Source organism: Balaenoptera physalus (genome assembly GCF_965194825.1).
Source record: "Balaenoptera physalus genome assembly, chromosome: 17".
NCBI classification, from domain to species: Eukaryota; Metazoa; Chordata; class Mammalia; order Artiodactyla; family Balaenopteridae; genus Balaenoptera; species Balaenoptera physalus.
The window spans coordinates 8,931,431-8,958,814 of record NC_138895.1 but is presented as its reverse complement, the minus strand read 5'-3'; the positions used below and the strand labels follow the sequence as shown (position 1 = coordinate 8,958,814).

The 27,384-nt window shown below is 40.7% G+C and overlaps 1 protein-coding gene across 11 annotated transcripts in view; it reads left to right on the top strand.

Annotated features, from left to right (window-relative positions):
• ASPH (aspartate beta-hydroxylase) overlaps positions 1-27,384 on the top strand; it is a 262,991-nt gene that overhangs the window by 182,351 nt on the left and 53,256 nt on the right. For all 11 annotated transcript variants that reach the window (XM_082433632.1, XM_082433630.1, XM_082433621.1 and 8 more), the window contains 3 exons: positions 19,492-19,627; positions 25,287-25,378; positions 25,747-25,880. In XM_082433632.1, coding sequence (XP_082289758.1) covers positions 19,492-19,627; positions 25,287-25,378; positions 25,747-25,880 — 362 coding nt within the window. The remainder of the gene's footprint in view (positions 1-19,491; positions 19,628-25,286; positions 25,379-25,746; positions 25,881-27,384) is intronic.

Here is a 27,384-nt window from a genome sequence, read left to right as displayed (position 1 = left end):
CTCTTTCACCCATACACCCACCGGAGCAGTGATGTCATATGTCAGGTAGCCTCTGGAACACTCCACTGTGTGCTCATGAAAGAATGAGCATGAAAAGAGCAAATGACATCCTGGTATTATTAAGAAAATAGCTTTGATCTCGAAGACCCCCTCAGTGGGTCTAGGGAACTCCCTAGGTGTCCCTGGACAACACTTTGAGAACCACTGGTCCTGTCTATTAAAAAAATTAGATGTAAATAGTTTTAGAAAATGTTGTGGCGGATATCTAGGATATAGAAATGTAAGTAATTCTAACAACTTAGTAGCTTAAAAAAAGAAACAAAATATTGGAGGCTTTTATATTGGTAGATTAAATCTCAACTATAAGAATGTCTGCTTTATTATTTTGGTACAGGCTGGTCAGAAGTTTAACTCTTGCCTTGATAAGCTCCTTCTTCTTAGAAACATTAATCAAATGGAAAGTAAATTAACTCGTACTTTCAATCATTGTTTTCTACTCAAAATGTAAAAGGTAATCATGTATCTTATGAGCTAGAGGGGATTCAGTGGTCTGGCCTGAGAATCTAACTGCCATATGTACATTGTTCATATAAGAAAATACATTCTGATTTTCAAACAACTGATTATCCATATCCAATGTGTATTTTTCAACACCACCAGGGAATTCTCCAGTTCTCAGGGGACACTGTCTGGGTGTCCTACAAAATGAATTCAGTTCTGATTCTATCTACCTGCAGATAGATCAGAGCCCATAATTTAAGGGCTCAGTCCCAGAACACTGACCCCACTTCAGATGCCAATAGCAAGTTTAGGTTGTCACCTGAGGTTCTGACCAACGGACTGTAAAATCAGAGGTTCCCCTATGACCGTCTCCTGGGCTTTAGTTTGTTAAGAGTGGCTCACAGAACTCAGGACATTTAGTTATGTTTGCAAGTTTATTGTAAAGGATATTATAAAGGAAATAGATAAACAGCCAGATGAAGAGGTACAAAGGGTGAAGTCCAGAAGGGTCCTGAGTGCAGGAGCTTCTGTCCTCATGGAACTGGGGTGCACAGCCTCCTGGCCTGTGGACAAGCTCACCCACCCAGAAGCACATCAAATCTTGTGGATCAGGAGTTTTATAGAGCGTAATCTGCAGCACGCACGTCCATTCCCAGTGGTGGGTGGGCTGGAAGTTCCAGCCTTCTAACCACCAGCCCCATCCTGAGGCTATCTGGGGCCCCATGCTAAATCGTTTTATTAGCATAAATTCAAGTGTGCTCAAAAGGGACTCCTTATGAATGACAAAAGTCACTCCAATTATTCAGGAAATTTCATGGGTTTTGGGAGGTTTGGGCCGGGAACTGGAAACAAAGACCAGATATATTTCTTATATTATCCGAAGCCACCCTCTGGGTTTTGAGCGCAGATCCCTTCTAACAAAAGAATCCTAACAGTTAACAGACATGGGCACATTGCTAGATCTCATTCAGTCATTAATAATAATGAGTCCAGTCTCACGTTATATGAAAGTACCTCCCAGGGCGAGGCCACTCAGGTTGGCAGGCCTCCGTTAGATCTCATAAGTTCCAAAAGTAGGAGTGGTCTTGGCAACATATGGCTTTACCCTTTCAGACATCTGGTGTAGCTGAGCTAAGAGACAATATCTTGCCCTGAGCCTCTTCGAGATGTTAATGCAATAATGGATTTCCCTCATTATATACCCTATTTATTCATCCTCTTACCTTCAGCGATTATTTCTCCTTTTCTTCATTTATACCCTACCTTTTCCACCCTTGGAAAGGACATTAAGTTTGGCCACTGTGCTGGTCTGGATTGCAGGCGGCAGTAGTAGCCTAGTAAATACCTCCTCTCAGTTCACTACCATTCAGGTGGGGTAGGGTTACCCAGGGGCAAAACTCATGGGCTGTTTGTCCCACCAGGCAGTATAGCTACATTCACTCATCTGAGAGAGGTGAGAAGGGAAAAGCAAGAGTGACAAAATATTGATAATTTTGGAATCTAGGTGATGGATATATAGAGGTTTCTTATACTCTTTTCTCTACCTTTAAGTATATGTTTTACATTTTTCATAATTTTTTTGTTAAAGAACATCTTGTTCTTTAAGACCTATAAGACTTCACTGATCAATTTGGTTTACTTGGGGAAAAGAAATTTTCAATGAGGTTTCAATAAACTTATATTAAATGAGTCTTCCTAGACCATGTTTATTCTGTATTTTATTATAAGATCAGAATACAAAAATCAATTGTATTTTTTTACACTAGCAAAAACAAACAAAAAAACCCACTCCCAAAATGAAATTAAGAAAACAATTCCATTTGCAATAGCTTCAAAAAAGAACATAAGATACTGTATTAGTTTGATACACCTTCAGTAGCAAAGTATCACAAACTAATTGTCTCACAGTTCTGGAGGCTATAATTCCAAGATCAAGGTGTCAGCTGGGTTGCTTCCTTCCAGGGGCTGTAAGAGAATCTGTTCCATCCCTCTCTCCTAGCTTCTGGTGGTTTTCTGGCAACCTTTGGAGTTCTGTGACCTATAAATTTCTGCCATCGTCTTCACATGGCATTGTCCCTGTTTGTGTATCTGTCTCTGAATTTTCCCTTTTTATAAAGGACACCCTTTGTAAAAGACACCAGTCATATTGGATTAGGGCCCACCCTAATGTCTTAATTTTAACTTTATTACCTCTGTGAAGACCCTATCTCCAAAAAGGGTCACATCCTGAAGTACTGGGGGAGTAAGAGTCAACATGTAAAGTTGGGGATCATCATCGAACTCTTAAAAGATACTTAAGAATAAATCTTACAAAGAAGTGCAAGACGTACACTGAAAACTACGAAATTGTATTGGAGGAAATTTCAAACCTCTAAAGAAATGGAAACACATTCCATGTTTATGGACCAGAAAACTTAATATTAAGATAGCAGTATTTCCCAAGTTGATCTAAACTTTCAACACAATCTCTATCAAAATTCCACATGGCTTTTTTTTTTTTTTTTTACGGAAATTGACAAACTGATCCTAAAATTTGTATGGAAACACAAGGGACCAAGAATAACCAAAACAATTTTGAGAAAGAACAAAGTTAGAGAACTTAGACTTGCCAGTTTCAAAACTTACTACATACAAATTAAAGTAATCAAGACAGTGTGATAGTTCCGTAAGGATAGACATATAGATCAGTGGAATAAGAATTGAAAGTACAGAAATAAACCCTTACATTTATGATTAACTGATTTTTGACAAAGGCGCCAAGACAGTGCAAAGGGGAAAGAACTGTCTTTTTCACAGGTGGTCCTGGGACAATTGGATATCCAAATGCAAAAAAATAAAGCTACCTCATACTATACATAAAAACAAACTCAAAATGGATATAGACCAAAATGTAAGAGATAAAACTATAAAACTTGTAGAAGAAAACATAGAAGTGTTCATAACATTATTGAGTTAGGCAATGGTTTTCTTGGGTATGACACTGAAAGTACAAGTGACAAAAGACAAAATAAACTAGATTTAATCGAAACTTAAACTTTTGTGCTTCAAAGGACATGATCAATAAAGTGAAAGTAAAATCCATAGAATGAGAGGTAATATTTGCAAGTCATATATCTAACGTATATATATGTGATATAATGAGAACTCTGATAACTCAATATAGAGACAGATAACTCGGTTAAAAAATGGGGAAAGATTTGAACAGACACTTATTCAAAGAAGATAATGAATGGCCGAGAAGCCCATGAAAAGGTGATCGATGACATTTGTCATTAGGGAAATGCAAATCAAAACCACAGTATGATACCATTAACCCTCACTGGAATGGCTGCAACAAAAAAGATGAACATTAACAAGTGGTAGCAAGTATGTGGAGAGATTGGAACCCTGGAACTTTGCTGGTGGGGATGTAGAGGGGTGCAGCCACTTTGGAAAACGATTTGGCAGTTCCTCAAAATGTTAAACACAGAGTTAAGGCCCAGCAATTCTACTCCTAGGCATATACCCAAGAGAAATGCAAACATATGTTCATACAAAAATGTGTCCCTGAATGTTCTTAGTAGCATTATTCACTATAGAAAAAAAGTGACCAATAACCCAAAGGTCCATCTAAATGATGAATGAAGGAATAAACAAAATGTAGTATATTGCACAATGGCAATAAAAAAGGAAGAAGTGCCAAGATCCATGGTACAGCATGGTGAACCACGTGTTACATGATTCTATCCATATGAACTGTCCAGAAGGCAAATCAACAGAGAGAGGAAGGGGTGAGAGCCAGGGACTGAGGAGAGGGCCTGAGGGTGAGCAACTGCTCATGAGTAAGGAGTTACTTTTTGGTGTGATGAAAATGTTCTAAAATTAGATAGTGTTGATGGCTCACAAGTCTGTGAATACACTAAAAACCACTGAATTGTAAAAAGTTAATTGAGTGAATTTTGTGGTATGTGAGTTATGTCTCAATAAATCTGTTAAAAATTAGGAAACTGTGATAGATACGTTGTGGTTCAAGTATGTTGAAAACTAAACAGGTTTCTGGGGGTTGATGAAGAACACCTAACTTAACCATCAGTGAGGCAGTACAGTGAGGCAGGTTAGAGCATCTGCTCCATAGCCATATTGCCTGGTTTTGTTGGTTTGTCTATTTCGTTTGGTTTTTCACTAAAGTATAATTGATTTACAATATTATGTTAGTTTCAGGAATATAACATCATGATTCAGTATTTTTACAGTTTGTACTCCATTAGAAGTTATTACAAGATAATGGCTATAATTCCCTGTGCTATAGAGTATATCCTTGTTACTTATCTGTTTTATACACAGTGGTTTGTATCTCTTAATCCCATACCCCTATCTTGCCCCTCCTCCTTCCCCTCTCCCCACTGGTAGTGGTAACCACTAGTTTGTTTTCTGTATCTGTGAGTCTGTTTCTGTTTTGTTATATTCATTTGTTTGCTTTATTTTTTATATTCCACATGTAAGTGATAACATAGAGTATTTCTCTTTCTCTGTCTGACTTATTTCACTATGCATAATACTCTCTAGGTCCATGCACGTTGCTGCAAATGGCAGAATTTCATTCTTTTTTATGGCTGAGTAATATTCCATTCTATATATATATATATATATATATATATATATATATATATATATATATATATATATATATACCACATCCTCTTTATCCATTCGGCTGTGGATGGCAATACAGTGAAGCAGTTTAGAGCACTGGCTCTGCAGCCACACTGCCTGGTTTTGAATTTTTGGTCTCATTCCTTACTAGCTATGTGACATTGAGCAACACTTCTTCACGCTTCTGTTTCATTATCTGCAAAGTGCCTATGGAAATAGTGCTTGTTCCATGGCTGTTTATTTAATAAGTAGGAAGTACTCGATAAACATTAGTTATTGTTATCATTTATAATTTTAATTTATGTGTTACCTTGTTTCCATAGGAAAGTATTTTCTAGTTTCTAAAAAATTAGAAAGCAAATTTTGAAATTTTATGTATTATTGAAATAATAACATAACAGCTACCATGTATTAAATGCCTATTTCTAATCATTGTGCTGAGCACTTTTGTATGTAATACTTCTCATCTTTACAACAACTCTTCAAGATAGGTGTCATTGTACCCACTTAGGTTTGAGTAAGTAAGGATTAGAGAAACTAAGAAATTTGCCCAAGGCCCTATATTTAGTAGGTCAGGGCTGGGATTGGAACTGAGGCCTCCTTATCCTCAAGTCCGTGCCTTCACTGGTACCTCACTGCACCCTCAAAGTTACTGAGGTCTGCTCATATGTCTCATGTTATTCTCCTTCTAGCCAATTAAATCTTTATTTCAAAATTCTATCTCTCTGGGCTTGATTTCAGCCCTGCCTGTTTTAAGCTCTGCTTCATCTAAGAAGAAAAAAAGCAAGTCCCGGGCGTTAATCACAGGGTCCCCAGCAGCACAGAATCTCAGAGTGTGTGACAGCTGTGGGTTGTGATTGTAAAGTCAGCTTTACTTTACTAACTACCTTGATTTGCAGAAATGTTAATATTGTGTATGTTATGACTTAAAAAAAAGTAATTTCGGGTGACCACTCACCAGTAGTGAGTGTGACGAGGCAGAACTTTCTGTGTGAGGAACCCAGGGCCCAGAACCACTTAGCTGGCACACACTTGCACATCAAGGTTTTTTTCCGTTTTCAAATGACAGATTTGCCTGTTATGGGTCATGGGTCATCACCCAGGCGTTCATATGGGCAGGTGGAAGCCTTCTAGATGGGGTAGCTGCCATGTTTGGCCAAAACCCTTTTAGAATAATTACCCAGATCTGGCCCTTACGTAATGATTCACTGCCATGCATAGCACATTTTCATTTAAATTATTTTCATTGTATGTTCCAGTGAGCTGTAGAGTGCAGTTTTCTTGAAGGCACGGGACAATGTTCAGTAAAATGTTATCATCTGTGTTTTTCCATTTTGTTGAATTGTCATTGTTTCCCCTTATTGTGTAGCTTGCAATTTGGCGATTCTGTGCACCGGGGGTGTTAAGAGGCTGTACAACTCGATGAAAAAGATTTAGAGAAAAATATCCCAGCGGAGTTTTCTCTTTTAGGCGTATGTTCATTAAAATTGACTACTTCTTTTGCTCAAATAACAAATATGAAAACCCTAAGTGTTTTGGGGGTATTTAACAGAGAAATTGAAACAAAAATAGATTAATGTCTTTGCTAGGTTATAAATAGAAAAGGGAAAAGAAATCTCTTCCAGTGAGAGGAAAGCCATCATACTTGAGAATTTTGCTGTTCTTCTTTTTGAGATTAGCTTTTTGATCCAAATTATTCCATGGCTAATTTAGATGTAAACATGCATGCATTGAAACCGCTGTAGTAATATGGAGAACACAACAGCCAATAGCAACTGAAAACCGTAGTTCAAAATAACCCTTTTCTATTTTTTTCCCTGCTACCTAACTCTGCATTCATCACTGGGAAAAAGGGAAACTCTTGCATGCTTTTTCTGAGTTTTTCACAGCACTTTCTCTGATAGAAACATATAGCATCACAGATAAGTTTTCCTTCCTCATACGGTAGTTTTATTACAGTTGGAGAAGTGCCCAGTAAAACTTGCCAGTGTTGTGACACAGTGCGTAAGAATGATTGATTGAATGATACTCTTCCCGGCATTTTCTCTCAGACTCTGGCTTTTATTAATTAAGAAACCCGTTGTGTATGAATAATGCCACCTGGACAAAAATAGGACTTATACAGGAGTGAATTCGTGGTTCAACATTTGTATCTGTGTGATTAAATATTTGAATATTTTCACTGAACTGCTTTTGAAATGAATTGGATTGAGACAGAAGCAAAAATGTCAGACTTACAGTGGGATTAAGCTATAAAGTAAGAGGATTATCAATTTTATAGAAAAGTAAGTATCATACTATAAAGAAGTGCTGAAAGCAGTTTCTTAAGATTAACGTAATAGTTTAATCCTATTTTTCTAAATCAGACTTTCAACTTTTGGATTCCAATGATACTTTCACTAAAAATGACACTAAAAGGAGTCCAGAGAATTTACAGAATTCGATGGTTATGTGATTTAAAAGTGAACTTTAGAAGCAGGTTAGTTTCGCTCTCTGCTCTGACACCTTGGGGAAGTCATTTCATCCATCTGGGCCTCGGTTTCTTTCTCTCCAAATGCAAAATAATTGCCTCAGTTCCTGCTCTCCTACAAGGTACAAAAACAGAACAAAACACAACAAAACGCCACCATGATGGTTGTTCCAGTGTGTGTTTAAGTGTGAGCCCTTAATAAGAGCTGACACTCTGCTACGGTTATAGGAGGGTCTAAGATGCCAGTTATGGCAACATATCAAAAGGGTGAAATATTAGAAATTCTTTGAATTATTTCAAACTAAAAGGTCATTTTCTTTCTCAAAGCAAAATTGATGAGTTTTCAATATTTGTCAGTTTTTCAAAAATGCCTGAAAATTGGCTTTATCTCTGGTCCACCTCGGGAGCTTGCAGTACAGTGTTTGACTTACAGACCTGGCACTACACTGCAAGCTGCATCTGTAGGTTAGTACGCCATTTGCAGTTCCAAAATTTTTGATCAAGTAGTGTTACCAAAAGCGGGATCTGGCTGCTCACCGCTCAAGAGCTGGCATCCGGGGATGGGGGTGAGAGTGGGCCAGGTGTGTGGAGGCGAACTCCTGTCCAAAGGACAACCAGGGGTGAGAGCTTTTACAGGTGCAGGGAGGGGCTACGCGCAGAAACGGCACAGGCAGCTCTGACAGTCATCTTGAAATTGGTCATCGGTGGTCTGACCAGCGTCATCTTGATTGTTTTAAGTACAGTTAATCTTCAGTTCCGGGGTCGGTTTGTTCCCGTTTCCTTGAGGCTAATTCTCGGAATTGTGGCAGCTCATGTCATGGCTACGGTCTGGTCATCACGTAGTTAACTTCTTCCACCCGGTGAGGGTTTCAGTATCTATAAGACAGTTCACAGGATATGGCTCAGAATATTATCTGTAGCCCTTGAGAAGGAACTAAAGGTCCTTGACTTTGCTTACTGACTAAACTGTTATTGTTTTGTCCTGTTTGACTGCTTTTCTTTGCTTCTGCATTTTCTCACTTCTCTGATTAAACGTACTCTTTGGCTAAAGCTTTTCCACAGACAAAAGGCAGACAGAGGACATGGGGGGCATAGACCACAGGGCCATGCTCTGTTTCAGTGGGTCATGATCTATATCTTAATATACATACACACCGATCGATGCATGTGCACATACACATTATAGATAACTTGCTTATCTGTTTATCAAGTGGTTTGTTTTATATATAAACGAAAAGTCTCTGTCAGACCTGCAGCCCCTTGAGATTAGGGGCTTTGGGGTTTTTACTCCCTCCTGACCTAGCCAGGTGCACCGTTCCCTGTGGGTAGAGCAGGGAAGGGACGACAGAACTTTATTTCCCCTTTTACCTTCCTCTGACTGAGAATGTTGGCTGGCATCCCTGCCAGTCTGGGCTAGAGTACAGGAATGTGGGTCTCCTTTGCTGTCTGTGTCCTTGAAGCCCTCAGGCTGGCCGCTTCTCCTGGTGATCTGGGCTATCTTTTTGCCTTTCTCCTAGGAGAAGAAACCCCTTTTCTCCCACTCTTTAGAAAGTGCAAAATTCAGTCCTCCAAGACTCTTCTCTTTCCCTGTGCTAGATACTTTATGCTATCCTTTCCCTTCAGTAAGGATACGAGAGACTGTATACAAAGCGGCAATAGCCAGACCATTTATAAAAATAGAACCTTGACCTACAATCTGCAACAGCCTGCCAGGGAAACGAACCCCTTTTCTACAACAAATAAACCAGGAAGCCAGCCTACTGTAAATCAGACTGACAGGAAGCCAGATTACTATCTCCAGTGGCAATCCAGAAAGCGAAACAATAACTTCTATAACATTCTGCCCCAAATGGCCAGGACTTGATTAATAACTGACAGCTTTCCTAATTTTTGTCCCCGCTTCCGACTTAGGACCAACCAGAGAAAGTCAAATATGCTCCGCTAACCAATCACTAGAACACCCAGCTTCTAGGCAGCCTGCCTACAGCTTCCCCAGGCCAACAGCCTCCAATCAGGGCACCCCTGAAGCCTTCTCTTTTTTCACTAGAAAGTTTTCCCACGTCTCTGCCAAAACACTGGTGATGGTGGCAGACTCCCTTGCTTGTCTGAATTAATAGCCTTTGCTTTTTTCATTTGGTTGGAATGTCAGATGTTTTCCTTTATTTTTATATTCAAACTTGAAAAACAGGAGGTCTGATTAAAATGCACTAGGACCAGCAAGAGATTGCTCCTTCAATGCAACTAATTTCCCTAGAGATTTTATTAAAATCAGTTTGCTGTGAGAGCATTGCACGCGCTATGGTGTTTGCTTGGATTTCATAACTTCAGCTCAGTGCTCAGGAGGATGTCCCTCTACCCTGGTATATTCTTTCTAAGGCGGGGGACACTGCTACCCACGTCTTCTCATCACAGTGTAAAGTATAGGCATGTTTTAGCGAAGATTTAAGTAAACTGACTTTAAAAAATCAGATGTATAATTCCTAAAATAAATAACTATAGCCAGCATGTTCATAGATAATTAGGTAAAAATGGTATACATTTTAGTAATGCACCACTATTATCAATTCATTCTGACTCCAATTTAATGCGTAAACTTGGCCTGGAATAGTCTTCGACCACATGCCTTCTCTTAATTTAGAGTCAGAACCTTTCAAAGTACATACACATCTCTGGGACTTCTCAGTTGCCAATGTCTATATTTTCTCAATTCCCTTTTTTCTTAACAGCTAATCATACGCAGTTACTTACCTAATCTTGCTTATGTTAACCTGAGCTCTGTGAATTCTTGTATTATGGTTTGTTCACATGTTAAAAGCATAACTCTTCCTGACTTTTTCCATGACTATGCTTTATTTTGCTGCTATAGACTTACTTGATTCCCGATCCCTTCCCATCTACTATTTGCTTTCTTAGCTGGATCTAGTTCTAACCTGAACCTGCATTAGTGTTACGAGTTACTTGTGTCCCCTCAAGAATTATATATTGAATTCCTAATCCCGTTAGTACCTCTGAATATGACTGTACTTGGAGATAGGGCCTTTAAAGAGGTAAAGTTAAAATGAGGTCATTAGGATGGGCCCTAATCTAATATGACTAGTGTCCTTATAAGAAAAGGAAATTTGGACACACAGGGGTGTAGGCACACACAGAGGAAAGAACATGTAAGAACATAGAAGATGGCCATCTACAAGCCGGGGAGAGAGGATTCAAAAGACACCAAACCTGCTGACACATTGATCTTGAACTTCCAGCCTCCAGAATTGTGAGGCAATGCATTTCCATTGTTTAAGTCACTCAGTCTGTGGGATTTGGTTATGGCAGCCCTAGCAAAGTAATGCATTAGTGACTTTCCTTACTTAGCAATCTGCAACATTTCCTAACTGCCTAAGCAAAAATGTTTCTCTGAATGGGCCTATTTTCCTCCATAGAAGAAGATATTTAAAGCTCAGTTGGATGAATTCTGTTTGATTTAGGACAAAATTAAAGTGATTTTATATCAAGCTTCAAGCATCATAATCAATTTTATCATCATCAGAGCACATCATGGAATTGGGGGGATACCAACTGTGATGCAAGGAAAGTGTATAGGCCAAGAGGCGAAGAGAAATTAGTTGACAATATATGGATTATATATGGATTACCAATATATGGATTACCAGAGTTTAGTTTAAAATGTAAGCTATGATGCTGAGAATTCTTTCTTCTCTCTCGCCACTACCTTTCTATCACATGAAACATCATTGCTTTGGTGGTCTTTTGCAGACACATTTGAGGGACTAGTAAAGGCTTTTGCAGGCCAATAGGATATTGTTTCAAAACTTCGCTAGAAGGTTGAATTATATATTACAAGATCCTTCTAGTTTAAGAGAAAAGAAGGTAAGCGGTCGAAAATAATCAGCTGTTAGAGCTGTCTAGAAAATATGAATGAGGAAGGGTTAAGCAAAACTGTACACACTCATTTACCACCTCCCACATGAAACCTCACGTAAATGGCAGTAAAATAATAAAAATGGTATAAACCCACAAGTTAAAAAACAAAAAGAAAAACAGGAGGGAGACAATAACAGATGAACAACGTCAGCATGTTTTTTGGAAATGGAAAAGAGAAGTAGCTAACTTAACAGATCCAAGAAAGTTGAGATGGAAGTAAGTAATTACAGAGGGACTTCCCAAAAGAAGAAACTTGCTACTATAGCAGTTAAAGAAAGTGTATGGCCTCCAAAAATAGGGTTGTCTATCCTGACATTTTAGGGTGCCCCGTGAAAACACTGGTTTGACGATACACCCATCAGTGAGGCCTGTCAGTCATAGGTCCTGCCCTTTCCCATAGCATTTCCAATCAGTAACTCAGTTCCATAGGACTCGCACCCAAGGATCACCACACATTGGAGAGACCCCTCAACATGAAAGAAAATAAAACAAAAATGGAAAGAATGCTGTAGTTCAGGGGAAACAAAATTGGGGGAGCAAATGCCAACTTAATATCTCTAATATACTCGAAGCAATAAGAGAAGAGAGTGTAGCCATGAAAAAAGAATAGGATGCTATAAAAAGGAACAGTCAAAGACACGGGACTCTCAGAAATTTTAAAATGTGATTTGCAGAAATAAGAATTTAATAGCACTATTGGAAGCTAAGTCAAGGGAATCTCCCAAAAGAAAAAACAAAAAGACAAAAATGGAAATAGAAAAGTTTTGAAAATTAGAGGCTCAATTTAACATGTCTAATGTACAAACAAAAAAATTTTCAGGAAGAATAGGAAAAAAAGATGGAGAAGAAATTATGAAAGAAATAATACTATATAGTCTAGAATTGAAAAATGTGAGTTTCCGTATTGAGGGGACCACTAAGTGTTCAGCACTTACACTAACACACGTTTCCACAAAATTTCAGGAAACCAGAAATAAAGAGAAGATCTTAAAATTCTCATCATTATCATCATAGCTCTATCCATATATAGCACCATTACTTTTAGCACATTTAATCTTCTTAGAGACTCCTGAGGGAAGTAGTAGGATTTTATGTTCTTTATAAGTGAGGACTCTAAGGCCCAGGGTGGTTATGTAACTTGCCCAACAGCACACAGCTAATAAGTGGCACAGTCAGATTTTCAAACCAGGCAGCCTGGCTCCCATGTTTTACACCCCTAACCACTACACTGTGTTGACTTTTATAAAGCTTCTAGAGGGGAAAAGAAAGAAAAGAATCCAAAAGGCATCAGATTTCCCAACAGCAGCACTACATGTTATATAACGCAATGGATCAATGCTTTCAAAAGTCTATGTAGAAATTATTTACTACCTAGAATTCTGTACATAGCCAAGCCTTCAATCAAGTGTAAGAATAGCTTCAGATAAGTCAGAAAGACAAAGACCAATACCATATGATATCACTTATATGCGGAATCTATAAAACAACACAAATGAACATATATACGAAACAGAAGGAGACTCAAAGGCACAGAAAACAGACTTGTGATTGCCAAGGGGGAGGGGGTATAGGGGAGGGATGGATCGGGAGTTTGGGATTAGCAGATGCAAACTATTACATATAGGTTGGATAAACAACAAGGTCCTACTGTAGAGCACAGGGAACTGTATTCAATATCTTGCGATAAACCACAAAGGAAAAGAATATGAAAAAGAATACATATATATATATATACACACACGTATAACTGAATCACTTTGCTGTACAGAAGAAATTAATACAACATTGTAAATACTTCAATAAAATTTTTTTGAAAAGAATAACTTCAGACATTTTTAGAAATTCAGTTTTACCTGTGGTGTGTCCTTTCTCAAGAACACAGATAATTCTTTATCCAGATTAGAATCCAATAATTAGGGAGCCTCATACTGGGCAGAGGTCAGGAGAAGTTCCCTGGTGACAGTTGTCCGGCAAGCCCAGACACCGACCAGTTCAGAGCAGAGCAGGGCAGACGGCTACTGGAGAGTTATCTTCAGAGAAAGGGAGAAAGAAAGTAATAGCTTATACAATGTTTTTGGCAAGGCATAGAATAGTATAAGAGATTTTACAGCACTCTTTCAGGGCTATAAAGAAGAAACGGTGATAAGGGCATTAAAAAATTAAGCCAAAGAAAAGGAGGCAGAATTTATAAATGCTGCATGTGAAATGAAGTGTAATTGTTACAACTCAGGAAAACCCAAATGTGAGTTTACCCAGATGTATGAAAGGTTTCTGACATGAGCTGAACTGCTAGATGGAGAAGAGGGAAAAGGAGACATCACATTGTTAACTTGTTCCCTTCCCTGACAGAAAATGAGGGATCAAGTCTAGAATTAATAAATCAAGAGATAGCAATATAAACATATTATTCAGATAGAAGCAGGCAAATATGAGAAAAAAAATATTTAAAGGAATTAGTTGGGACTCTGTTGGACTCTGGACTGGGAAAAACTTGAGTAAGATACTGCTGCTTTCATTATAAGACTTGTAGTAATATTTGCCTTTTGAAAAAATGTGTATGTCTTAATTGAATGAAGGGAACTAGTAAGGGAAATAGTTAAGAATGTCTGCTCCTCTAAAGGCTTTCTGCAAGAAATCAGTTTTAGGAGAAGCCTTTAAAAGGAGGACTTAATCTGATGTGGAAGAGAAAAGTGTGCCATCCAAGCGGGGTGAGCAGAATATCTGGGAAAGGAGGAAATGGCCCTGAACTGGAGGGAGGGTGTGGGTTAGGGAGAGCTGGTGCACAGTTTGGGATTGATGAGGCTTGAAACTGGGAAGTCCATCTGTAGATGACTGGAATGCCAAATATAGCTGAGGTTTAACTGAAAGGTGAGTGCTGATGACGGGTTTATGAGGCCATGAGGCACTGTGAAAACAAGCAAATCTCTGTTTTCTAAAGCCTGTGTAGCCAGAAGAAGAAACGTGAATCAGAAGCTGTTGTCTTCTGGGCAACCAACTCAAATACCAACCCTATGAGTTTCTCTTTTCAGTTTCATGAAATGAATGAATTTAGGGTCAAGGAAGTAACATGTCAAATGAAACCTTTAAAAATGTAGGCATGGCCCGCTCTGTGTGAGCCTTCAAGTTCCTGTTGGAATTTCCTAAAAAGCGGAATTATTTGCCAAGTCAGACAACTAATAACATTACTGTAGAGAAAATACATTTCTTCTTTCCTTCTCCTTCTTCTTCCTCCTACTCCTCCACCTCACCGCCCTCTCTCCCCTCCCTTTCTCTCTCTCTCACGAGCACACACGTCATTAGGTTTGGTCTTTAATCCCCTGTAACCATGTGAATTTTTTACAGTGCAGTTCATTGGTTTGTGCTTGAAAATGCCATTCCCAGGTCCCATTCCAGATTTCTCCCCGATGCCCGTAAAAGAGACCCTGCCATGTCTTTCCAAAGCTGCAAAACACCCCCAAGCAGTCCTCACTTTAGTGGAAGAAATGTTTCTGTTCAACACGTAGGGGATCGTGATGGGCGTGATCTCTGTGTTTTTCATCACGTCACCAGGTAGAACTGGTGTGATCTGGTTAGCCCAGTTTTCCCCAGTTGTCAGTGTGCGCCCCCTTTGAGACGCACCCAGTTCCCAGCCAGGGACACCCGGTTCCACCAGTATGTGCCCAGTGTGTGCCCTGTAAGTCACAGGAGACGGGGACCCACGGCCGCTCTGCTGCCCCAGAGGGGCGCAGGGCCCAGAGCCCCCCACAGCCTGACACCCTCCTCCCACAGGTGCCCCGGGGATAATCAGGGGGCACCACAGAGCCGGTTCTGGTGCTAGATTGTGAGACCTTAGGCTCAGTCACCGGCCCAAGTCCTCTGTCATCCCTAAAGTGGAAAAGTCTCCACTGCACTCACAGCCCAGACACTTCCAGTTGTCAAATTCGGCGACAAAGTACTGAACTCTAAAGAGGACATGCTGAGTGGCTGCTTCATGATGAAAATAAACGTCGGTGCAGTGTCTGCTCAGCACCGAGCACGCTGAGCAGCTCGGTGGCACTGCCGCAAGAGTGTTTCCAGTTTGGGACCGGCTGGGAGACCCTGCATCTGTTTGCTCCTTTCTGCCAGAGTCTGTCCTCCAGCACCCCTGCGGCACGTATAACAAGGGCAAACAAGAAGGTTTTTTTAAAAAGTCATCACTATTCCAGGAAAAGTCCCTCTGCAGCAACGTTTCCCTGGGGGGACCTTGGGGAGAAGGGGGCGGAAGGGGACAGGAACGACGTTTCACATGTAAAAGACAGCCTGCCCTTAAAGAAAATTTAAACATTTTATTTAGTGGTGCAGTCACTTGAACATTTTCCCTAGGCCTTTGTGCCCTATTTTAGGAACAAAAGATCAGCTCTTTCCAAAGATGCCCCTAAAATCAGCTTTCAAAAGAAATGAAAGAAGCCACTAAGATACTGGGAGGGCAGAGGGTGAGAGCCTGCCTGCCATATCAGGCACTGATAACCTCATTTGAAAAGTAATTTCAAGCGTTAGAGAGGTAATTCTCGCCTGTCTTTGTGGCAGTTTAACAAGAATTAGACAGATTTATCTAACAACTTGAATAAGTTACAGTAGCTGTGGGGAGTGTGCATTTGGGGAGATGTATCTGGGGTGCATTCTCTTTCCTTTCCATGATCTTGGGATTCTTGAGAAAACCATGGTCTTCTCTCACTCTGGGGACCTGCCTAAGTGAGGGTTTTTGAGTATCTCTTAATTGCAATGCAGTCTTTGACTTGCTATTTATGAATTACCTTCTTGGGATGAAATAATATTGAAATTGTTACCAAACCAGGTTCGTTTACCAGGTGCGCAGCAGCAAAGAAAGGATTTATTCACAGGCAGCCAAGGGAGGAGGCGGGAGAACCAGTCTCAGATCTGCCTCCCTGAAGGCAAGGAGCTTGAGATATTTATGGGATAAAGAAGTAGGGTGGTCTTAGGGGTGGGGAAAGGTGATTGGACGTAGGGAAAAGGTGAGGTAATCAGTGGTCTGCCCAGGGTGTTTCTAAGTTACATGCTTCTTCATGGAATGTATATGTAAAAACGGAGGGACTTCCTTGGTGGTCCAGTGGTTAAGACTCCACGCTCCCGATGCAGGGGGCACAGGTTCGATCCCTGGTCAGGGAACTAAGATCCCACATGCCGCATGGCATGGCCTAAAAAAAAAAAAATTTTAATAAAACAAAATAAATAGATAAAATAAAATAAAAATGGAGGCACTTAGCATGATCTGAGCGTGCAGGTTTTGGTCCTCGACATCAAACGGTCATTCATCAGACACCTATACAGGCCCAGTTTTAGGGTCACTGGTCCCAACCAGGCTTAGCCAGCTGGAGCTTGAACTAGACACAGCTGACTCCAAGTGCCTGGAAAACAACTCAGGCAAACGTCCTATTGTTTAGGCTACATGAAGCTTGGAGGGTATGCAGTTTGCAAGAAAATAATTAAGGCGAGCGTGGATAGTAAAGTAGGCTGCAAGCAGATATATAGCAAACTATAAGACAAACTCAAGAATTTCTGTTAGTCACCAAGTTTCTGTTAACCCAATGGGGCACAGTTTCAGGATGGGTTTTTTAACTCTATGGGGCATGGTTTCAAGATTATTTGTGGACAAATGATCCACACCAGCAGAGAGCAGCGTGATGGTAAGAGCAGCTCTGGATTTTGACACAAATCAGTGGGTGGGTTTCATAGAAATATAAAGTCAACTGGTGCAACTACTGTGGAAAACAATATGGAGGGTCCTCTAAAAGTGAAAAACAGAACTACCAAATGACCCAGTAATCCCATTACTGGGTCTATATCCAAAGAAATGCAAATATAATTCAAAATAAAATATTTTGAGATATCTGCACTTTTGCATTCATTGTACCCTTATTCACAATAACCAAGATACAGAAACAACCTAAGTGTCCATCAATGGATGAGTGGATAAGGAAGATGTAAGACACACACACACACACACACACACACACACACACACGCACAATGGAACACTATTCAGCCATGAGAAAAGAAATCCTGCCATTTGTGACTTGGACGGACCTTGAGGGCACCAAGTGAGATAAGCCAGACACAGAAAGACAAATATTGTATGGTATTACTTACAATGTGGAATCTCAATTTAAAAAAATAAAAGTAAAACTCAAAGAAACAGAGAGTGGAAAAGTGGTTGGCAGGGGCTGGGGGCGAAGGAAGTAGGGAGAGGTTTGGGTAAAGGGTACAAACTTCCAGCTATACGATGGATAAGGTCTAAGGATCTGATGTATAACATTGTGACCGTAGTTGATAACACCGTATTGTATAATTGAAATTTGCTAAGAGAATAGAATTAAAATGTTCTCACTCCCCAAAAATCAAACAAATAAATATGTGAGGTGATAAATGTGTTAATTAACCAGGTGGGGGGATTCCTTTCACAATGTATATGTATATCAAATTACCATGATCTACATTTTAAATATCTTACAATTTTATATGTTAATTAAGCCTCAAAGCTGAATTTTTTTAAAAAAGAAATGTCAATAGACTCAAAGTAACAAGGGGGAAAAAAGCGGTATAAAATCAGTATCTAATCTTAAAATCTACCGCTTGCCCTAGAATATTGTAATATACCTAATGTGGTCACACAATGTCACAAGTGTTCCCTGGGTTTGGCTGAAGTTGGTACCGTGTCTTCACACAAATCTCTGAGGGCGTCTGTCTATAGTGGAGTCCTCTGCTCATGCTGTCTTCCTGGCTCCTTCTCGGTTTTCCTACATTGAATCGTTAATTCATAAAGCACGGGTCGGTAAAAACACTTGACACCTTCTCTTGTGCTTTGCTCCACCCAGTAACTGGTCATCCAGGCTTCTCTTGAATAATTCAAAAGATAGAGACCCCTGTTTCATGAGGCAACTCGGTCCATCTTCAGAGCGTGCTGACTGTTGCTTCCATTTTTTGTGTGTGTTTGTAACTCATCAGCTTTACTTCCTTGCTCTTGAGCCCTGATTCTCGTTGAAATCATCTATTGTGTTCTTCCCTATCCGGGTACCCGTAGACTCCACGACCCCATCCACTTCCCATGCAACGTAGAAATGTTCGAAATTATTAATTTCAAACTAGCCTCTTTCATGCCATTTTTATTCTTTTCTCCTGATAGTGGTTCCTCCTAGGCTGCCACGACAGATGCTTGCCCTGGCCTGCTGTCCCCCATGGCACCCACCCCACTGCCATCCCCACTGCTCGTCAGTATCGCTGTGTGGTGAGGGTTCCCAGGAGGAGAGCCTGGCCTTCTCCTCCCACGGGATGTACCCGCACCAGCCAGGCACTTACTGACAGAGCCTAAGGCACCCTCAAAGTGAGAAGTCAAAGAAATGTTTTTGTTTGGCTGAATTCTAAACACGAGGACATTTACTGGCTTCATTTTGCTACTAATTTTATAACACATCACATGCTCCAATGGACATTTTCCCAATGTTCTTGAAAGTTTAATTAATATTTACCATGTTGAATGGCATCTTTATGAGGACCTCTCTTGGGAGGTGGAATTAAGTCTGTGATTTGAATTCCAGTTTGGATGCTGGAGTGCCACATGGACTGTAGGGCAGGGTCCTGATGTAATAATGATCAACAAGATAAGTCCTCTTGGTTGGTTAGGGTCTGTGAAAAAAACGACCTTTAGGCAAACTTGAAAACAAATTATAGACGGAATTGCTCTCGGCGGTTCCTAGGAATTATTGAAATGCTTATGCTGCAAAGGCACTTGGTTCTGAAAAATAATTATTAGGGGGGTTTTTTTACACCCTTGACAAGAGGTCCTAGAGGAAATTGAAATAAGTAATCTAGATGAGAGGGAACATTTCATTCCTTATTAATCAGACAAACAAAAAGCTGAACGTCACTCTAAGGTGTTTACCAGGCATATTTTCAGTCTAGTAAAACCAGAATCTTCCCTCTAGTCCTTAGAAAGAAACTGGAAGTTAATCCGAGATGAAGGCCTTGCAGTGATGGATAGAGCCCAGGGCCTGTTTCTGCCTGAAGATGAGAACCTGAGGGAAAAGGGTGACTGGAGCCAGTTTACACTGTGGCAGCAAGGTGAGCGTGCTACTTCCAGATCATTCTCTGCAACCTGATGGGAAGGGGGCACTTCTGGCGATACCTCCCAGAGCTAGGGTTCCCTGACTTAAAGGAAACTACCTGGGAAACCCAGATTATGAAAATCTATTTGTTGCTTCTTGAAACTACGTAGGAACACTCATCTGTGTGTATGTGTGTGCATGTAAATATATGGATGTGTATATGCATGTGTGTATTTGGTTAAATATATGTTGTATTTTGATTTTCCTGGTCTTTCCTTTTAAATGATATGTTACAAAGAGTAACCCTACCGTACAAACGTAACTGAAGAGCCCACCATGTGCTCATCGACGCCTTAGAAAGGAGCTTTCCTGAGCCTCTTTTGCTCCTGTACCTTGGAGACGATGTTGCGTGCCAAAAGGATGTCACCGCGGTGAGAGCCGTTAAGGGTGATGACAAAGCAGAGTGACAAGTCAATAATAACTAGTGTCTGAGCTCATCAAGAATAGGAAGAGGTTCACAGTCAACCTAATATTCCTTGAGCTGAACCCAGGCCCAGGTACACAGACAGGGCCCCAGTGAGTTAATATATCAATCTGTCCTCAAAATGAGGAGCACTGAATTTTATCTTTAAAGCTCTCTCCAACTCTCTTCTGGAAAATTCAAGTTAACCTGGGTTAACGGTAGCTCAACAAAAGTGAATCCATTTTGAAGACTAAACAGCATGTGTCACACATCTTTAGCTGCAGAAAATAAATTGAGAGGATGATAGGCAGTTGGTTTGTATTATGGGACAAATCGCACTGTTGTTTATGTCGGTATGCTTTCAGAATACTAAGATTTACACGTCAGAGAAAGAAGAACGACTTCAGTAATATTTTCAGGGAAATGTCCAACAGAAGAGACATCACATGATTTTAAGTGACTGTGTCAGCTTTTTGCCAACAAGATTTTTTTAAGTAGAGCTATAATAAGGTCCATATGTGAACAACATGCTAATTTTGTCTATTGGCATCTCACTAAATGAGTCAATTCTGCTGGCCTTGAGCATTCACCAGTTCATCTGATGGCTCTGTTCCATTAACATCCTCATGCTTCATAGAAGTTACTGGGCTTCCTACACTAAGTCTTCAGAATAGTATGCATCCTGGCAGTAATTTCCGGAAACCTTAGTCTCTGCTAAAAGCACATGCTTTAATAAGGTTGAAATATGCAAAGCATTATAGGGCATATCAAAGTGTTAAACAAGAAAGGAAATAAATAATGGAGACAATTCCATTGGGGGCAACATTTTGACTTTTAAGGTTTTTGTGTATTTAAAAAAAATTTTTAACGGTAGCACAGTACATATAACTTAAAGTTTACCACCTCAACTGTTTTCAAGTGTACATTCAGTGGGGTCACGTATATTCATGTTTTCACACAACCAATCTCTAGAACTGAGTTTCATCTTGCAAAACTCAAACTCTGTACCCATTAACAACACTCCCCATTGCCCTCCCCCAGCCCTTGGCAACCACCGTTGCACTTTGTTTCTATGAATTTACTACTTCAGACACCTCATAGAAGTGGAATCATACAATATTTGTTAACTTATAAATTTTCATATATTTTGATTATACCTGATTTTCCATGAATTAGAGTAATTTCTTAAAATATTTTTTACTTCCTTGATCTTTGTTAAATTCTTTTTCCCACTGAATGGAATTTGCTTGTTCTTTTTTTTCTCTCTCCTTAAGTTTGACAGAGTGATCTAGTATGTTCTTTAAAAACCTCAAATTATATCTCACCTTATTTTGATTTTTTTCTAATTCCTGCTTTTATATTTTTCTTCCTCCTCATGTTCTTTTTGTTGTTTATTTTATCCATTTTTTTTAAACTTTTCAATCAGAACTTCTTAGTAAATTTATTTTCATTCTTCCGTCTTCATTAATAAAAGCATTTAAGGCTATGGACTGATCTCTGGATTCAGCTTTGGATACTTTCCTTAAGCTATAGTTTATATTTTCACTTGTATTATTCCCCCCAGAAAAGACTTCATTTTTATCTCAATTTCCATTTCGATTCAAAATAATTTAGAGTGTGTGTATGTGTTTTATAAGTATCTGTTTTCCAATTAGTTGCAGTCAATTAAATAGAAATTAATATCTAGTTTTATTTTATGATCATAAAATAATACAACTCCCATAGTTGCTCTTTTAAGAAGTTTTATTAAGGTTCTTTGTGGTCTTTTGTTTGTGGTTCCAGGCTTCTGGGAGGAACCCAGTAACTGTTTTCTGGAAACAAATTTCACAGTTTAAAGAATTTTGAAGGCAGCTAGTGTTGTAGCTTGCATAGAAGCAGGGTGGCAACCCTGAAGGCAGATGCCCTGTTGGCCTGGAGACAGAGGGGAGGGAATCCTGCGGCAGGAGGGGTCAGGAAGGTGAGGGGAGGGAGGTGGCAAGGTCATTTCTTAGCCACGCTGAGAGCTCAGGTTCAGACAAGAGGCCCATGAGGATCTGACTTGTGAAGACTTAGAGGTTGTCTAGCCTAGTTAGGAAAGGATGCTGCTGGATTCTTGAAGGCCTTGAAGCCGTGGCTGCAAGCTTCATTTCTATCCATATGTAAGTGGGAATCATGGAAGTTCTCTAAGTAACCCAATCATTTCTGAAGTATATTTATTCCTTTTTAAATGATCAACGTTTTTGAGTTGGAGAAAAAAAAGAAAGACCGAATCAACAAATATACATAACTAATTTTTCCCCACAGATGTTTTCAAATTGCTGTGTGAATGTTACAGAACATCTGTTTTGCTCGTTTATTGTTATAACAATGAACGCTAAAACATAGTGTTAACAAATACACCACACATGCACAGTCGTTCTTTCTTCCAGAGCCCATGGGAGATGGTGCTAACCCATCCCAGTAGCCCTTCTGGATGAGCTCAAGGTGAACCTCTGAATCCTGCTCAATACAGTGTTCTAGGTTAGCCACTGTCAGCTGATCAGAGCTGTCATGCAAGATGAACCTACTGTCATCCCAGCAGTAAAGCCTTGAAACTGCAGAGAGATACAACCCAGAACCTTTAAAAATCTCACCTCCGTGAATATCCCTCATAAAGTGTATTCTTCACATGTAGATGAAATATTCAGTTGATTCTTTCAGATTTGCATTGGCAGTTAGATCTCTTTCTGGGGCTATTTTTCCCAAAGAAACAAAGTTTATCACTTCTTGAAAGTTACTTTAAACTGTGTGAGAAATAATAAATTAAAAACAAAGCCACACTGAGTTCAGCTGCTGGGCAGTTTTCTCCTCCGCGGAACGGTTTGTTCTGCACAGTTACGTTCAAACCCAAGAGGCAGCAAGGTGAAAATCACGCTTTAAAGCATAGCCTTTGGAGACTGAGGATCCCGAGTTGGGCTCCTGGCTGCGCCACTTGTTAGCGTGTGATGTGGGCTTGTTCCTGACTCTCTGAGCCTCAGATTCCTCAGCTGAAAAATGACGATGAAAATAGTGCCTCGAGTATGGAGTTGTTACCAGGATCAGTGAGCAAAGGTCTGACATACAGGTAAATGACAGCGATACTGGTTTTTATTACATAGTAAGCATACATTATGTAACAGTAATGGAGACATCCTTTGGTCGCCGTTAAGAACATGGACTCTGGGTCCAGTTGGACTGGAATTCCCTCTCTGCCACTTACCGTGTGACCTCTCCGTGCCTCGCTTCCTCTTCTATAAAATACGATTCTAATAGCGTCTCCCTCCCTGGTGTTGAGGGCATCGGGTGAGTGGTCCCTGGCGCATGCTGAGCACCATGGAAGTGGGTTGCGTTCCTAAACCCTCCCGATCACATGTGAATAGTTAAAACTACCAACGGCAGTCCACGAACGACAAGATTCCCCTACAGAGAATCTGTGTTTACAGACTAGAAAAGATTTATGTGTCTAAATGGCTAGAGGTGTTCTTTAATTCACTCTTCACCAAGTGGCAATCCTAGTGACCCAATCTGTTAGGTTCCCCATTTATTAGCTGTCATTCGGGTGAGGCACACGTGTTCTCCAAGTGACACGTGCTCAGCCCTCACCACTGTGCCCGTGGGAAATCCAGACACCTCTGGTTGCTCCTCAAGGGCCCAGGATTCACTTAGCTGCTGCCTGAACGCACAGAACCCACAACTGGTACTCCTGCTAAGTCATCCCCAGATCCTGCGTTTAGGACGGCATGGGAAGCTAGGGCTTGAACATTCTTTATGATGTCGTATACAAGAATCTGTTGGTTCACACTGACATTATCATTAAACTCATATTCAATTCGTAACTAAAAACAGCAACTAACATTTTACTCAAGAGACAGATTACTTAGGAAAAACAAATATAGAATTTGTTTTCTAAAATATCGAGGTCCATTTGATTGAGGAGACTGCCGTTAAGATACATTCCTTGTTAACTCTCATGTTATTCTCAGTATATGATTATCTTCGGACACAACTAACGTTAATTAAATAAAGTTGAACTCAGCTTTAGGTGTATCAGTACCTTGTAGGAATCCTGAACAGAGAATTACAATGTCTCTACCTTTTAAAAAAAAAACATTGTTTTCCTCCTCCTTGAGAGCAAATGATTCTGTACCTTCCTGAGCACATCTTTCTTCAGAAACAGTGATTTTGTCAATGGTGAAGGAATTTGCATAGTCCAGGGTGCTTTAGACTATGTCCCAAAATCTGTGTTCTTGACGAGTCCCTCAGAGAAGCCCCCATCTCTCAGAGACCTCACCCCCATCCCCTGAAATCCTATTCTTATCAGCATGTAAAGGATGAGATGTACATTGGAAAATACATGAAATCTCAATGAAAACTAATGTGTAGGTTATTAGAATATAGTCCTAGAAAACGCACGTTTAGGTCAGAACTGTAACATAAGCCATTTTCCTTCCTTGAGGTCCGGGGGTTGGATTAGTTTACTGTGGCTGCTATAACAATGACCATAAATGTCGTGGCTTAAGATAACTCAGATGTTTTACCTTTACAGTTCTGGGTCTCACTGAGCTCAAGTCAAAGTGTCATCAAGGCTGCATTCGTTTTAGAGGCTGCCCACATTCCTTGGCTTGTGGTCCCCTTCCGTCTTTGGAGCCCACAATAGCCAGTCAAGTCTTTCTCATTCTGTATCACTCTGGCACTGACTCCCTCTTCTACATTTAGACCCTGTGATTACACTGGGCCCAGCCAGTTCATCCACGATAATCTCCTTCTTTAAAGGCCAGCTGATGAGTAATCTCCATGTCACCTGCAGCCTTAATTTCCCCTTGCCACATCACATAGCATATTCACGAGTTCCTGGGCTTAGGATGTGGTCGTCTTTGGGAGGAACCATTATTCTGCCTGCCACAGGAGGAAAAATAAGTATTCAACACATGCCTTGTCCGTTAGACATCCTTAGTCAAATACGGAAGTCCAAGGCTGAGTGGAGAGCTCTGGGCCTTTCTGTGCCAGTCACGGTTTATTGGAACAGGACACTGTGTCTTCCGTTCCGCGGAGGAGAAAACTGCCCAGCAGCTGAACACACAAGAAGTTGTGTTTACTCGGCCTTCTCATTCTTACAGTGAGGAGGACAATATAGATTGTATGTGGTCAAAACGGGATGAGTTAAAGCTTTACTGTGATTTGTTTCTAACAGTGGTTTTATCATTTATTGTTCTAGGAAGGAAAAATGAAAATGCCTGTAAAGGAGCTCCTAAAACCTGTTCTTTACTAGATAAATTCCCCGAGACGACAGGATGCAGAAGAGGACAGGTACCAAGAGTGTTTTCTGTGCTGGGAAGAACACAGTCAGTTATTAGGGGAATAAATGGGAATGCTGATGTTCACAAAGAAACGCTTATTTCCTTTGACCCACTGAATGCCTCTTTTTTCACTTGCTTTTTAATAAAACATAGTTTCATGCCCTCGATGGCAGCATTGAGGGTGGAAAATGTTCAGTGTTTATAGCTTTGTGGAAAATGGGAGTCCTTATTTGTAGTTCCTTCACAAAGAAATAAGACGAGAATATAAATTATGAGTACTGCAAAGGCACTAATCTAAATTGACAGTAATTTTGTACTTTTAGCAGTTCTCCCACACCTTGGTAAATGGATGAGCAGGGTGGTACATTTTCTGTGCAGATCAAATATTCCGTCATGCAGCCGGGAACCCACGTGTGGCCGCACACGGGACCCACGAACTGCAGGCTCCGAATGCACCTGGGCTTGGTGATTCCCAAGGAAGGCTGCAAGATCCGATGTGCCAACGAGACCAGGTATGTTTCCTCCCATCACTTTCTCTCTTACTCATCACCTCTGAGGATGGATGTTCGTTACGACAAAGCTATGCTCAGTTGGATTATTTCTCTTTCTTTGTAACTGAAGTAGACTGGAGTGGGCGGTATTTATCCAACTTCTTAGTCCGTGTCCCATCTCTGTGCTTTCCGTTGGTCTGGAGATACTCCCCAATTCTAGGATTGCCCTCCTTAATCATTTCTCCCCAGAGCATTCTTGTCTGCTTGATGAGCCTTCTTGCTTCTTGCTTGGACAGACTTGCATTCAGTCAGCTAACTTGTACTAAACCCTACACATATTACACATTGTGTTTATTGCTTTACACCTTGAACTATGCATCAATACAAAGAGTCTCCTTCCTGAAGAAAACACCCTGTGATATTTGTATGTCTTGCTCTAGAGGACACAGCATGGTGCGATGGACGTGGCTGCCTTTTCAAATCCCAGCTGTGCCGACTAATCCTGTGTAACCTTGGCCAGTCCCTTACTCCCCTGCAGCCTCGGCCTGCTCACTTATAAAATCGGCGATGTTGCCGTCTGCTTTGCAGGATTGTTGTCCCGATTAAACGAAATCATGCCTGCAAGGCACTTAGCCCGGGTACCGGCCTGAGAAGGGACATGGTGAATGTTGGGGCAACTTCTTTTGATGCCTTTGCCTGTCCTGATCCTATTACTCTCTTCCCCTGGAATGCCCGCCTTTTCACCCATCCAAAATAAACCTATTACTAAGATCCAATTTTGTTCCTGAAAAGGAACCTCTCCTTTGCCTTCTTAGAGTGTTTACAGGGTATATTCTCAGTGATCCCGTCTTTATTTCCATTGCTTTTTATTAATTGGTATAGATTAGTCTAATCTCTGGGACTGAGCTGTAAGTGCCTGGAGGGCAGAAACCGAGCTGTCTTCTCACACATTTATCACGGCCCTTGGTGGAGGTCTGCTGGAGGGGTGTTCGGGAGTGTACTGCTCGTTCGTTTGGTTATTGGCAGACACCTGCCTGCCCCGGGCCTGGGGCAGCAGCCCACCGTGCCGTGAGGGATTCTGAGATGACTCACGCGGGGGTCTTCCCCCACCAGAGGTGTCCAGTCAGGGAGAAAACACAGCTCGAAAGTCGTGAGTCACAAGAGAGGCTCAGGCAAGGATGCTGCAGGTGGTCAGCGGGCAAGCAGCTCATTTGCCGCTGGGAATTGGGAACCTTGACAGTGGTGGCTTTTAAAGACAGGAAGGATTTGGACATTAAAAGCTGGAAGAGAGGGGCACTCGAGGCCGAGAGAACAGCATCAGCATAGGCACGGAAGCCAAAAATTACAAGCCACGTGTGAGGAATGTTGAGTGCTTTCAGCAACCAAGAGCGTGGGATACTGTTACGAGGTAAACTGACCTTTAAATTCTGGTAAATTTTTGCAGAATGTATTTGAACATATATGATTCGAATCAGGCAGCACCAAACCAAAGGTGGTCAGGAGCGCTCCGCCGGCAGGAGCTGGG